Consider the following 15,300-nt stretch of genomic DNA (forward strand, 5'->3'; position numbering starts at 1 on the left):
GAATTCAGACATGTTATTTAAATTGAAATGCAATCACCTTACCCAGTGAGTGTCTGAATTGTCTTCATCATCTCTCATCGCAATTAGGCGATAGGCGCATCCACTGTTATGTAGCAATATGTCACCCTGATGAACCAAACTGTGATCATGTTTTAATTGAACATGCCTTTCTTGCTCTGTAATCACTGAATAATAAACAATTCCTCTCGGGGAAATGTAGTGAAGTGTGCCAGCGATATCCTGGGTTGTAGTGCTGGCCATGTCATTGTTGTCCATGCTGTTGTATGGTAATGAAGCAGGTACTGTTCCCCTGAGGTCACGCATGGTTATTCTCAGATGGGGAGTCAGATGGCTGAGCGGTGAGGGAGTCGGGCTAGTAATCAGAAGGTTGCCTGATCGATTCCCCACCGTGCCAAATTACGTTGTGTCCTTGGGCAAGGCACTTCACCCTACTTGCCTCGGGGGGAATGTCCCTGTACTTACTGTAAGTCGCTCTGGATAAGAGCGTCTGCTAAATGACTAAATGTAAAATGTATTCTGAGGTTACGACACACTCCAGCCAGCACACAGCTCTTTATGTGGCAGCGGGATTGATAAACACACACGTGTTGTGTGTCAATGGTTCTAGCGTGTTGGTCATTATCATGTTTTGGGGAGGCCGAGAGATTGTAGTGTTCTTCTCATCATGACTGTGTCTGTTCCTGAATGTGGTGCCTCTGGTGGACAGAACAGGTGCTCCGTTAGAAACAGCCTACTGTCGGCTAAACCAGGATAGGCTTTCCAAGTACACCCACCATTGCAGAGACGGAATGACTGAATCATCACTGTCGTGTTGGTAATTACAGACATGGGATGTTTGACTTTCCTAAACGAACCGTTTTCTTGTCTTTCAAGGAACAGTTGGTTTGAGCAGACTCCATTTGTTTGGGTTTAATTGTAAACACTGGTTAATTAAATCAATTAATGGTCCCTTTAAGAATGGGGGGGATGAATTTGATCCTAGGGCGCCGGGAAAGAAAAGAAAAGGCATGTTGGAGATTAAAAGGAGAGAGAGAGAGGAGCCAGAGAGAGAAGAACATTGGGAAAGAGACAGACAGAGAGATGGGGAGGGGGAGAGAGAGATGGAGAGGGGGGGAGAGGGGGGAGAGAGAGATGGAGAGTAGGGAGAGAGATGGAGAGTAGGGAGAGAGATGGAGAGGGGGGAGAGAGAGATGGAGAGGGGGAGAGAGAGATGGAGAGGGGGGTAGAGAGAGATGGAGAGGGGGAGAGAGAGATGGAGAGGGGGAGAGAGCAGGAAGAAGAGAGAGAGAGAGAGTCAGACAGACAGACAGACAGACAGACAGAAAAAGATAGTGAGTGACAGAAAGAGAAAGTGAGAGTGAAAGAGATGAATGCCACAGGGTTCAGAAGGCTACTCCACAGAGTGGACACAGACAAGCTGATGATTGGTCATGATGTAGGAAGAGGAGCAGTGAAATCTGATTTAAATGGAGTGACCTTAAACAAACTGCATTTAGTTAACCTCCTGATCTGGGGTGAGAAAATAGGATGATGGCTCCCACCATTAGCATGATGAAATGGATTAACAAGTGACTTAAGCGAGGACTTTGCGAGTAAGGATCTGCTGTTATGCTGGCCTTTGATGGTGCAGTTGGCCATGAAAACAATTTAATCTCTTTAATAGAATCTCAGTCCTGCCTGAACAACATACAAAGGAGATTTAGGCTCCTGATAAGGTAAAGAGCTTTGTGTTGCGGTTTCCTTGTGTGGTGGGTGGCATGGGGGAGTCCAGGACGCTGGTTGGAATTTCCCCTGATCCCTCTGCAAACACAAGAAGAGCATGACCCGTGATTTATTATCTTCCAAAAAATGTTGAGTCATTGTACTTACTGTACACACCACCGCCCCCTCATTAAAATAGAGGCATCAGATTCATGGCAGTGAATCATCTCGAAATCTCCAGCACCTTCAGCACCCTGCCTGTGGATGATGGTTCATTATAGCATTATAGCAAAGGAGGGGGGCTACAGTTGGAGGCCTGATGCATCTAGACAGCTACAACGTCGTTCCTTTGCAGTCCTCCTTTGATAGAAGCAGACACTCTCTCCATCTCCTCTGTCCTGGCAGTCCTTCTGGCGAGCAAGCGTTGATTGATTTGTTAGGATGTCATTTGCTATGAGAATGTAGAAATAGGAGGGAAAAGAGGCCATTTCACATCTTTGTTATCGGCTTTGTTTTGTTTTAGTCGTGGGCTGTGCCACTCACTCAGACAAACATGAAGACAAGGTGCAGAAGAGAGGAGTATTCAGAGGTTTACTTCTAAACCTGAGGAGGAGACCAGAGGAGGATGAAAGAGAGAGGAGGACAGGCAGAGAGGAGAGGAGGAGGACTAGGAAGACTTGACTAGGAAGGACTAGGAAAACTAGGAGGAGTAGATGAGAAAGAGGGGAGAAGGAGAGAGGGAGATTGGATAAGAGGAAGACTAGGAGGACTAGATGAGGAAGAGGGGAGAAGGAGAGAGGGGGAGACTAGATGAGATGAGTGGGGGAGAAGGAGAGAGGGGATGAGAGGAAAACTAAGAGTAGTAGATGAGGAAGAGGGGAGAAGGAGAGAGGATGAGAGGAAAACTAGTAGGACTAGATGAGATGAGTGGAGGAGAAGGAGAGAGGAGGACTCGGAGGAGGCAGTGACAGACAGGATTTAGTGTATTCTCAGCAGATTTAATTAGCCGTGTTCCCAAGATAATCAGGCAGCAGGCGTCCAGGCAGCAGACTGCAGCGGGCCAGTGGGACTCCACGCCTGCATGCGGTGTGTATTGATGATGGGTGGCAGAGGACAGTCGACATGCTTTTAGCATGTTGGCTGTCACATCACACTGTTTGGGGATGCGTTGTGTTGCACTGGAATAACTCTGACTGTACACTCTCTGGTTGTATAAGTCTCGACGACCAAACTCTTAGACTGTCATTACTGTTCTCCGAAGGATTGATTGGAGAAGCATGTTTTCCCACCAACAGCTCTGAGACTTCTAAGTATGTTTTTCTAATTTGCTCCATTTCCTCAGATGGAAATATGAGTCAGAGAGGGAGTCATTTTTATGTTCTTTGTTTGGTGTTGAGAAACTTCAAAGGCTTCCGCCTGATCCGGGGCTTTGTAGATAGCCGTGGAGCAGGTAAGCATATTACTTCATGAGGGGTGTCAAACTCCAAGGCCCTTGAAGCTGAAAGTCTCTCACAGTAGCTGTGACTGATTTTGAGTCTGGCTTTCCTTTGTGGACTACCATCTTACACCTCCAAACTCAAACCATTCAACAAGGACATACAGGATATAGATGGCTTGTAGAAAACTAGCTTCATGTTATTTGAAGGGCTGTGTCTACTGTGATGGAGGAGGCTCTGGTGTTAAACTGGAATAAGAAATAACATCTTGCTAGTCCTGTGGCATTTCCTTGCTCATATATTGCGTTAATGTACATGTTTATGTCTACGCATCAGTCCACTGGAGACTGGCTGGGCTGAATGCATGTCAACATTGTTTTATTGTACATTTGTTTTTTGCACAACATAAGATTTTTTAAACATAAGAATATGACGACGGTGCATCGACCATGTGCCTTTGCCCTTTGATCGTGTGAGTTTGTTAGCCATGCTAATCCTACGGAGCGGTGTCGGTGCCCTGGCTGGGTGCCCTGGGTGCGTGTGAGTGATGGAGAGCTTCAGAGTGGCTAGGCAGAGCCACAGGGCTGATCTGAGACTTCTTTATCCATGACAGGAAACACACAGTAACAGCTGTGAGCAGTTTGAGTATGTGGTGCATGGCTCATAACAGCCCAAGATGGCTGTGATTCAGAGAATAGGGAAACACACACACACACACACAGATATATATACACACACACACTCAAAAGACATGAAAGGTTGCTTTGGCCTCTGAAGGGGCTAACGACCAACATGGCAGAATTCCATGTTTATCTATGACTGTCAGAGTTATACTCTGTAGTTGTAGTGAACTGTCTACTTGATTAGCCTCCTCATTTAGTCTGTTCACTTCCAAACAGTGTGGATGGAAATCAAACTACCTCAGCATGGTAGCACACGAACCAAGTATGCAGAGCTAAAGAAATACCGAATGTAATCTATGCAAAGTAGTGTTTGAAGGATGCTGGTTGACAGGCCCAGCAGCTCTGTGGGGGAGGCAGAGCCAACCCCAGCAAGGGGTGGGCTGTGAAGTCGCAACACTTTACCACAACAATTAACTTTTAATTGAAGCATTTTGCATCTTGTTTACCAAACCCTCTTGAACAGACATTTTCTCTCCTTGAAACAAGAAAAAGCAGCAAATAAACCAAGGCTATCTAAGCCAGAGGAAGATTGTGTTTACAAATCCACCCAGACGATGAGGCACGCGAGAAGGTCGTTTCTGCTCCTTCAGCGCTGCCGTGTCCATGCTCAGGCTGGTTAGAACCGGTTTGTCAAGCAGAGGAGACAAATTGTTAAACGCTGAGGAGAAGAGGTTGGTTTTGCTTGCTTTAAGAAGCACGGTTCTGGGTTAGTCTGTACAGTGTGTGTGTGTGTGTGTGTGTGTGTGTGTGTGTGTGTGTGTGTGTGTGTGTGCGTGCGTGCGTGTAGAGATGCAACATGAAGACTGCCTCCCTCTGAGAGAATCATCAAGCCAAACTAGGTTTCGTCTTTCGCTCTAAACACCAGCTGCCATCTCAATCACAACCTTATGCCGTAGTGTGTCAACATGACACCAAGGGAGCTTCTGGGTTCTGCATTTTAAATGACTTCAATATCGGCTTGTTTTGATATTTCGCCCGATTCTCCTTTTGACTGTAAGCAATGACTGCTGTCAGTAGACCAGGGTGCTGTGGTGATTTTTTTCTTGTCGATTTTGTCTCTTAAATGACTTATTTGTTCACGACACCTGACAATGCAGATGACAATATCCAGGCGGCTGCTAATGTCTCAATCGTCTGCTCCATTGCTTCCATGTCGTGAGAGCTATTTCCCCATTCAAGAACAGGCTGCTGGGTAATTCACACTGTACTATACCTTCATTCATGATGTTTCTCGTAAAGACTGCTGCTTGTGTGAATAGTATTGGATCACTGAGACCTACTCATCCTGACAAAGGCAGACGTGTTGCACTGAGGTGTGTTAGTGTGTGTGTGTGTGTGTGTGTGATACTGTTGAAGGAGGACTGTTAAAGGTAGTGTGTGCTTGATGGTGATGTGTTTCGTGTTTATAAGGCTGAAGGCTTATTATTACAGCCCTCCTCTCTCCTCCAGTCTTCTCTCCTCCACTCCTCTCTCCTCCAGTCCTCTCTCCTCCACTCCTCTCTCCTCCAGTCCTCTCTCCTCCAGTCCTCTCTCCTCCACTCCTCTCTCCTCCAGCCCTCTCTCCTCCAGTCCTCTCTCCTCCAGTCCTCTCTCCTCCAGCCCTCTCTCCTCCAGCCCTCTCTCCTCCAGTCCTCTCTCCTCCACTCCTCTCTCCTCCACTCCTCTCTCCCCCAGTCCTCTCTCCCCCACTCCTCTATCCTCCAGTCCCCTCTCCTCCCCTCCTCTCTCCTCCAGTCCTCTCTCCTCCACTCCTCTATCCTCCAGCCCTCTCTCCTCCAGTCCTCTCTCCTCCAGCCCTCTCTTCTCCAGTCCTCTCTCCTCCACTCCTCTCTCCTCCACTCCTCTCTCCCCCAGTCCTCTCTCCCCCACTCCTCTATCCTCTAGTCCTCTCTCCTCCACTCCTCTCTCCTCCAGTCCTCTCTCCTCCAGCCACTCCTCTCTCCTCCAGCCACTCCTCTCTCCTCCAGTCCTCTCTCCTCCACTCCTCTCTCCTCCAGTCCTCTCTCCTCCAGTCCTCTCTCCTCCAGTCCTCTCTCCTCCACTCCTCTCTCCTCCACTCCTCTCTCCTCCAGTCCTCTCTCCTCCAGTCCTCTCTCCCCCAGTCCTCTCTCCTCCAGTCCTCTGTCTTCCAGTCCTCTCTCCCCCAGTCCTCTCTCCCCCAGTCCTCTCTCCTCCAGTCCTCTCTCCCCCAGTCCTCTCTCCTCCAGTCCTCTCTCCTCCACTCCTCTCTCCTCCACTCCTCTCTCCTCCAGTCCTTTCTCCTCCACTCCTCTCTCCCCCAGTCCTCTCTCCTCCACTCCTCTCTCCCCCAGTCCTCTCCTCCAGTCCTCTCTCCTCCACTCCTCTCTCCTCCAGTCCTCTCTCCTCCAGTCCTCTCTCCCCCAGTCCTCTCTCCTCCAGTCCTCTTTCCTCCAGTCCTCTCTCCTCCACTCCTCTCTCCTCCAGTCCTCTCTCCTCCAGTCCTCTCTCCCCCAGTCCTCTCTCCTCCCAGAAGGGCTTCCACCATGATGACTGATCAATCTCCAGCTGTAATTCGATCCGTTCTCAACCTAGTTTGTGAAAATCCCAGAGTAACTCTTGATAAGATTTCTTTAAAATAATCCCTTATCAATACCCAATTCATATTTCATTAAATCCTGAAATGAATAGGCTTATCTCTCCATTTAAGAAGTGCATTTAATAACCCAGGTTCTGGAACGTGGTGCCAGACTCTGGGCAGGTGAGACGGACTCTCTGGTGAAGTGCGTCTCTTTAAACCCTGCTGCATGAATGGAGGCTATCTCACCACTCCCTTATTCATGTCTTCTCTGAGGGAGCTTTATTAAAGAGCCCTGGTGTTGTCCGTGAGCAGTGGAAACAGCCTGATGCATATTACTCACTCCTCTGAGAGGGGGGGGTGAGGTGGGTGGGTGGAGGGGAGGGGAGGGAGGGGGGTTTTATGGAGAAAGGGGAGGGGAGAGTCGGGGGGGGAGAGAGAGGGAGGGAGCGCTGGGTGTGAGAGGGTCGGGGGAGGGGGGTGGAGAGAGGGAGGAGGAAAGGAGGGAGGAAGGGAGTGGAGGGCGGGTAGAGAGAGGGAGGAGGAAAGGAGGGAGGAAGGGAGTGGAGGGCGGGTAGAGAGAGGGAGGAGGAGATCCATCCACACACTGTGTTGCTCAGCCTGATTCCTTGGTTACTGCTCAGCCTGATTCCTTGGTTACTGCTCAGCCTGATTCCTTGGTTACTGCTCAGCCTGATTCCTTGGTTACTGCTCCCAGAATGCAGACAGAGGCCTTGAAAGCCTCCGTTCTGCTGGGATGTTAATCATCATAAAGGCAACAGGCCTGTAGTCCTTCTCTAGAAACCAGCGCCTGGAAACGTCCGTGGCTCTGAGGCGCGCAGGGCCGGAGACCAGGGAAGCCTGCGTGCATTCCCCTTTCTTCTGCTTTCCCCACGCGCTGCTGGGTCGAGGCGCATAGAGACTAAGATACAGGCTGTTCCTTCTGCTTTCCCCACACGCTGGGTCGAGGTGCATTAGAGACTAAGATACAGGCTGTTCCTTCTGCTTTCCCCACACGCTGGGTCGAGGTGCATTAGAGACTAAGATACAGGCTGTTCCTTCTGCTTTCCCCACACGCTGGGTCGAGGTGCATTAGAGACTAAGATACAGGCTGTTCCTTCTGCTTTCCCCACGCGCTGCTGGGTCGAGGTGCATTAGAGACTAAGATACAGGCTGTTCCTTCTGCTTTCCCCACGCGCTGGGTCGAAGCGCATAGAGACTAAGATACAGGCTGTTCTTAAAGACAAGCTTGGAGCGGTTTTGTATTTAGTAGCCCACCGATAATATCATTTGACTGACATGTATGGAGAGACCGCGGTCTGCAGCTGTTTTGGCCTTTTATGGAAGTGAAAGACTAGTTTGGCACCTGGAGGCAGCTGTGTTACTGAGTCTAAAAGGACATCTTTTATTCAAAACGGGAGAAGGTGAAGAAAGTTTCAAGGAAACCAGGAAAGAGGATGTTGAAATGTTGTTATAGTCACCTTTTCACATTTACATACCCTCACACGGACACATGCAAGGACACACACACACACACACACACACACAGTTTTCTGTGGAGTATATTTGTCAGAGACGCACATTAGGTCAGATCTGGATTCCATTAGGGAAATACCCTGATTATAATTAGCGTTTAACAGATTCCTCTTCACGTTCTCCCTCTGATTGCATTGTTATTGCACAAAAGCAAGACGGATGATCTTCTATTTGATGCTGTGCACCTTTTCAATGAAGGACATTTTCTGGGTCTGTGGTGTGTGGGTGTGGGTGTGGCTCTGTGGCTGGGTGTGGGTCTGTGGCTGGGTGTGGGTCTGTGGTGTGTGGGTGTGGGTCTGTGGTGTGTGGGTGTGTGGGTCTGTGGTGTGTGGGTGTGGGTCTGTGGTGTGGGTCTGTGGTGTGGGTCTGTGGTGTGTGGGTCTGTGGTGTGTGGGTCTGTGGTGTGTGGGTGTGGGTCTGTGGTGTGGGTGTGTGGCTGGGTGTGGGTCTGTGGTGTGGGTCTGTGGTGTGTGGGTCTGTGGTGTGTGGGTCTGTGGTGTGTGGGTGTGGGTCTGTGGTGTGTGGGTGTGTGGCTGGGTGTGGGTGTGTGGCTGGGTGTGGGTCTGTGGTGTGGGTCTGTGGTGTGTGGGTCTGTGGTGTGTGGGTGTGGGTCTGTGGTGTGTGGGTGTGGGTCTGTGGTGTGTGGGTCTGTGGTGTGTGGGTCTGTGGTGTGTGGGTGTGTGGCTGGGTGTGGGTGTGTGGCTGGGTGTGGGTCTGTGGTGTGTGGGTGTGGGTCTGTTGTGTGTGGGTGTGGGTCTGTGGTGTGTGGGTCTGTGGTGTGTGGGTCTGTGGCTGGGTGTGGGTCTGTGGTGTGTGGGTGTGGGTCTGTTGTGTGTGGGTGTGTGGCTGAGTGTGGGTCTGTGGTGTGTGGGTGTGGGTCTGTTGTGTGTGGGTGTGGGTCTGTGGTGTGTGGGTCTGTGGTGTGTGGGTCTGTGGTGTGTGGGTGTGGGTCTGTTGTGTGTGGGTGTGGGTCTGTGGTGTGTGGGTGTGGGTCTGTGGTGTGTGGGTCTGTGGTGTGTGGTAGGATGCCACCTGAGGTTCTGAGGGTGGATAAGTGAACACTAAAAGGTCTGTTTAAATAACGCAGGGAGCGTGAAAGAAGTACTGAGAGGTAGTTCTCTCCATCGTTTCTGGGCTTAGTTTAATAACTGTAAGATTTGTCATTGTTTGATATCTGTGTCTTGTGATGCGCCCTCGTCGTTTAGATCATTCCTTTCCGTATAGTTTCGTATCGTTTTACAATATTATTGTTTTACAAGTTAGGGAGGCAACATCAGTAAATGTGTTTCATCCCTAAGGTGACAGACCTGATTTATTAAGTAGTTCCTACAGAGCCACACAGGAGGCCAAACAAGGTTGTAATTAGCGTTTTCCACCATGGCCGGATGAATAACCATTTATTGCAATTAGGGGTGTCACGATACCAAAAATTCAGTAGTCGGTGCCAATACCATTAAAATAACACGATTCTCGATGCCAATTTCGATACCATGGTAAAAAAAAGAGGATTGTCTAAGATTCCATGTAGGCTACTTGAACCATGAACTTCTTTAAAATATTTGAAAAATAGCAAAATGTCCTACAAAGACATACAAAACATGTGCAATAGAGCATAGCACAACATAATAAAGTGCAATTAAGCCATTCAGCTAACAAGATGAACATGACATGAGTTTACCTTCTAAGCTATGGGCTAACGTTAAAACTACAGCTAACCTAAACTATGTACATAAGCCATTGTAACACACGTGCCCACCATCTCAAACATCATGTAACGTGTATTTTAGTATGACAGATTAAACAAACAGAAAAAGAGCATTCTTTGGATGTATTCAGAATTTCGCCGCGACTTCAACGAACATTGATTTATTTTGTATGATGCCAGATGTTAGCATCGGTGCTGCGCCTCTTCTGGAACTGAATCAGAACTTGCCTTGAATTCTTTAAACAAATCCAGATGACGATCTCTCAGGTGCTTAGCTAAATTGGAAGTATTCCCCCTTGGTCTGAAGACTGCGGTAGCATTTTTTGCATAATGGCTTCTGCGGATTAATTATAACGCCACGGTCATCTGCCTCAAACGCAAACTACTTTTTTTGCTTTTCTTGTCAACAAGTCGAAGCGGGGCAATCGCTAAAGCAGCAGTTGTTATCTTGTTTTTCTTAATGTAAACGTCGACTGGAACACTCCTGAAGGCGCAGCACCGATGCTAACATCTGGCATCGGCGCTCACGGTACTTACGGTGCTTCAAAAAAATGGGCATCGTCGGTGTTTTGTTATTTTAGCATCGGAAGGTACCGTAAGTATCGGTTCTCGTGACATCCCTAATTGCAATGGTCATGGGGAGACAGGATATTTTACACATTCAGTTATTCATTTCTGATGGTGAGGTTGTCTCCTCCCTGTCAGGGCCACAGCAAGGAGCCAGGATGGGGAAGATGAATCCCCATAGCTCCTTTCCCCAGACATTACTAAACGAGCAAACTGGCAGTTTACTGCCACCTTTCAACGTAACCTGCATGTTTTATAGATGAGGAAACTCTCGCTAACCGTCAGAGAGTGAAGGCTCTGTTCCGACACAGGCAGTGTAATGGCTGCTCGCTAAACGTAAGACAGGACTTGATGGTTTTCAGGTGTTTACTGTATGGTTGGGTGCTGTGCCCTTGCTCTCTCGCTGTACTGGCCCACACGAGAAGGAGAAAAGGCTTCCGGTTCGGAGGCTTGATTGAACGTTTAGGCTTTTATTTCATTAGCTGAGAATCTCTCTCTATCAGACTGAAAAAGAACCAGAGTGGTTTCTGACTCAAACAGAAATGAAAGGGAAATGAGTTGGAGCTCTACAGGAGAGAGATTGTGAGAGAGAGAGTCTCTCACCCACCTGCTCCAACCTTCAGAGCTACTTACCTTTTATTTCAGAGCTGTTGCCTGTCTGTGAGGCAGCCTTTTATAATGGCTGTATTGTGGCGTGCTTGTTTGCACTGTGCCGACCGAGGGAAGTGTGTTTTAAACGTTCCTTTTCCAGGCCTGGCTGTGGAGGCCGACTCATGGCTGAGGTTGTGTGATCACCATTTTGTTCTTCTGTTCCTTTTCCCTCAACTCTGACTTTGTGTAGGTCAACAGCATGACCAGGCCTTTCAACACCACAGCTCACCATCCTGCTGCCTGTGCCTCTGCGCCTGTGACTGACTGTGTGTGTGTGTGTGGTAGGGTGTGTGCAGACAGAGGTTTTGATTAACACTCTCCCTCTGTTGTGTTTGGCTCAGGTGTGAGGGGGCAGGTGTCACACGCCCGTGCTGCACTCAGGGACCAGGGGGGAGTAAGAGGAGAGCTGCTGCCCCCCTGCTTCCTCCGTAACCCAATAGGCCGTTCCACACGGACCTCAATATCTCAGCACCTTCCCAGGGTGAAAAATCTCTCACACCAGCCAGCTCCCCAGGAAGTTGACCCAGCGGAGCAGGTCATCACTCCGAGACAAAGAGATTCTTATCGGGCCGGGCGGCGCTCTCTCTCTCACCCCCCCCCCCCTCACCACCCCTCGGACTGTGAGCGATGAATTCTCTGAAACTTAATATCAGTGATATAATCTAGGTGTTCTCTCACCCCTCTCAGGATTGAGAGGGTGTCGTTAAAAATTACCATCAGTTCCTCTGGGCTAATGGACGGTGCCTTAAGGGGGGACCACGGCCAGTTTGGTGCCATTAGGTGGTTGTAACACAAGACTGAAAGAGAGGGGGGGAGGAGGGGAGGATAGAGAGGGGGGAGGAGGGGAGGATAGAGAGGGGGGGAGGAGGGGAGGATAGATAGGAGGGGGGAGGAGGGGAGGATAGAGAGGGGGGAGGAGGGGAGGATAGAGAGGGGGGGAGGAGGGGAGGATAGAGAGGGGGGAGGAGGGGGGAGGAGGGGAGGATAGAGAGGGGGGAGGAGGGGAGGATAGAGAGGGGGGGAGGGTAGAGAGGGGGGAGGAGGGGAGGGGAGAGTGGAGGCTAATGTTCCTCCACTCATGTTCTCTTTTCCCTCCAGACATCCAGCGGCAGAGACTAATTCCAAGCTAACTGCTTGTGCTATCCATGACTTTTTTCTGTAAACTGTTTTGCATTTTCACAATTTTTCTAACTTTATCTGCTCCCAGCTAGGAGAGAAAAAATGGTCTGGATAATAAAAGTCTTAATAGCGGCATTTTATAGTGTTGAGGGAACGTGTTTTAATGGCGGTGGAGTCGAGTCATGCATCTTTTTGTCTTTTAAAATAAAATCTTCTCCAAGTCTAGGTGAAAATGATTCTGTTGTCTGACAATCATGTCCTCACTGCTGCGGTGCAGAAGCCCATCTATATTCAGCCCCATAGAGCTCATTCATCAAGATTTCATGAGGAGTGAATGAACTCCATCCCTAAATGCTTTAGCTATCGTGCACTGCAGTGTTCACTGTCAACATGCATATACTGTATGAACAGAAGAGATGTCTAACAACAGCATTGGCGTAGAAGGAACTGTGAATTCCTAGAAAGATTAATCACCCCCCCCCCCCCCCCCCCCCCTCCTCTCTCTCTCTCTCTCTCTCTCTCTCTCTCTCTCTCTCTCTCTCTCTATCGCTCTCTCTGTTTCTCTCTCTCTCTCTGTTTCTCTCTCTCTGTTTCTCACTAATAGTCTAATCTAACTCAGACAAAGGCATCATCTGTTCCGGTGAATGCACCATCTTATCTTCCGGTCAGTCAAACTACTAGTTTGCCATCAATCACTCATCCTACCACTCAGCAACCAATCAATGTGATCGTCCCTGTGATTAAACGGTCAATGGAACCTGTCAATGCAGCTCCTTCAGAAACTGTCGATCCAGCGAGCCGTTTATCTGATTGATCAACCCTTTTACAATGGAACATCCAATTAGGAGATCCAATTTAACGACTTGATCTAATCTCATTATTCCATGCCTACTACACCACCTGCTGCTTCCATACCGTGGCTGTGTCTGCTGTCTGCTGTCAGGTGTTTGATCCAGGGGTAGAGGTGTCAAAGCCCTCACCAGCGAGTCCCCGGGTCCGGGTGACCCAGAGGGACATTTCAGACTCTCCCTCTCCTGAGAGGCGGCTCCACAACGCCTGCACCCCTCCGTGACGAACATGGCCGGCCGCCTTAGTCACGGGCCGGAGGTGGAGCGTCGCGGCCCGTTTGGTTACTCAGGGTGAACGTCCAGATGTCAGCCCTGAGATGGAGCATGACGTGGAGGTTTAGCTTCTCCTGGTGGGCGTCTAGAGGATTCAGGAGCTGCTGTCCACACGGCCTCTGGCCACATGGGATTAGCCCCCCCGCTCCGCTAGACTCCCGGGGCCCCAAACGATTCAGGAGAGGCTGGGTATCATTCCTCCACATCGCTATGACACCCTTCCGCTCATGTCTGCGTTCTTCCTGGCTGTCACCATTCACTCTTTGCCTTCTCGTTACGGTCCCGTAAACATGGTGGCATGGGAACACACGCTCTGCTACGGAGTCTTGTGATGGGAGGGAGGGTTGTGGCTGTCCACATTGCTTTGCTGGCCGTTGTCTCTCTACCAGGAAGAGGGAGGGAAGGGAATTGGCAGAAAAAGTCTGAAAATGACTCATACAATGTGGGAGGAATCTGAATGTAGACCAGATATCAGAATATGTCCCTTGTGTTGGACTGAGAAGCCACAAGTTTCAGGTATGCTATTCGCACGAGACTGTGACGTCGTCCAGATGGGTTTAAGGAATGAACAAAACCCAGCTTCCAGCGCAGGTTAGGTTTACATGGAGCCTGCGGACACATGAGCATTGTGTCTCTTGAGCAGTTTGACGTGTGTTCATCTTTGTCTGGGTGATAAGCCCTGTGAGACAGATGGTGCATATCTCTTTAACTGTGGGGTTAAACTCTTTAGCTTTTTGCTATTTGCTTTCTCAGGTACTTTAAAGGTATTTGTGTTTTACTGAAAGCCAGCTAAATGGCTGAGTCGGTGTGAATTATTTTCTTTGTCCCATCAGCCATATGGTAGAAGAGTCCCTGAGGACTAGTTCCTGGAGACTGGGGAGTGTGGAGGTGTCTCCAGCCTCTAGGACTGGGGAGTGTGGAGGTGTCTCCAGCCTCTAGGACTGGGGAGTGTGGAGGTGTCTCCAGCCTCTAGGACTGGGGAGTGTGGAGGTGTCTCCAGCCTCTAGGACTGGGGAGTGTGGAGGTGTCTCCAGTGGGAGTGTGGAGGTGTCTCCAGTGGGAGTGTGGAGGTGTCTCCCCTCTGGGACTGGGGAGTGTGGAGGTGTCTCCAGTGGGAGTGTGGAGGTGTCTCCAGCCTCTGAGCTGGTGGAGGTTGGGGGGAGGGGGGAGTGTGTCGGGGTGGGGTAGGGGAGGGTAGGGGGAGGATGGGGGGAGGATGTTAGGTGTAAGGGTGCGTAGATAGGCTCTCTAGGCGGGGGGTGGGAGGTGGGGGAGGGTGTTGGGTTTAAGGGAGCGTGGATAGGCTTTTTTACAGAGCCTGGTCTTTATAAAAAGAACTGAGGGAGCTCAACTATACACTGAACGGTCCAGTGGCTCTCTCTCTCTCTCTCTCTCTCTCTCTCTCTCTCTCTCTCTCTCTCTCTCTCTCTCTCTCTCTCTCTCTCTCTCTCTCTCTCTCTCTCTCTCTCGCCATCTCTGTCAGTCAGTCAGTCGGTCATTCTCACAGTGGGCCAGGTCGACGGACAGCTGTTGCTGTCTGCCTGCTGGTGTGGGTAGAGAAAGTGTTGGACCGTGAAAGGGGTGGAGGGACGGAAGAGCGAAGAAAAGATGAAGAAAAGATGGTCCGAGTAATCAAAGTATGTGTCAGTTTCGGTCAGCATGTACGTTTAGCTCGATGGAAGCTAGTGTCTGTCGGTAAGCATCATGACTGTCCTCACCCCTCCACAACCAGAGCAGCAGGGGTGGTGACCTGGTCAGCTCGACCCACGCTACACACAGCCGTAGCCTGGTGCTCAGGTGGCTGGATTATCAGGGCGCTGCGTTATCAAACAACTTGTGTTTTTGAGCACGAACTAACAGTTGCGTTTGTTTTAGTGTGTGTGGGCGTGTGGATGCGTGCACATTTGTAAGCCCCTCCCCCATAGGCCCTCCGTATTGTCAGCAGATCGTCATGGTCGCAGCGAGGCAGCGAGGCAGCGAGGTAGTGAGGCAGCGAGGCAGCGTGGTGTTCTGGGTCATGTTTCCTTCCCGATAGGAGCGAGGCCCAGGAGAGCCATGAGAATGATGCGGTAAAGTAATCTGTCCTGGAACATACATCATGTCCAATGTAGCCCTGACAAATGTCAGAGCGCCCTCTCAACGCTCGAGCGGGAAAAGGAGAAGGTTGTTGGGAATGGCCTGTGCCCAGTGAATTAAATAAATGTTTCATGAATTTTAAACAGCT

The 15,300-nt window shown here is 49.8% G+C and overlaps 1 protein-coding gene across 4 annotated transcripts in view; it reads left to right on the forward strand.

Moving 5' to 3' along the window:
• The window catches only part of macrod2 (mono-ADP ribosylhydrolase 2), a 146,804-nt gene that overhangs the window by 17,189 nt on the left and 114,315 nt on the right, over nt 1–15,300 (forward strand). The window contains exon 4 of one of the 4 annotated variants that reach the window (XM_047029228.1): nt 11,178–11,482. The exons of the other annotated variants lie outside the window; for them this stretch is intronic. Coding sequence (XP_046885184.1) covers nt 11,178–11,467 — 290 coding nt within the window. The 3' untranslated portion in view covers nt 11,468–11,482. Of the gene's footprint in view, nt 1–11,177; nt 11,483–15,300 lie in introns of those variants that run through there. 4 annotated transcript variants of the gene reach the window in all.

Source organism: Hypomesus transpacificus, chromosome 11 (genome assembly GCF_021917145.1).
Source record: "Hypomesus transpacificus isolate Combined female chromosome 11, fHypTra1, whole genome shotgun sequence".
Lineage (NCBI taxonomy): Eukaryota > Metazoa > Chordata > Actinopteri > Osmeriformes > Osmeridae > Hypomesus > Hypomesus transpacificus.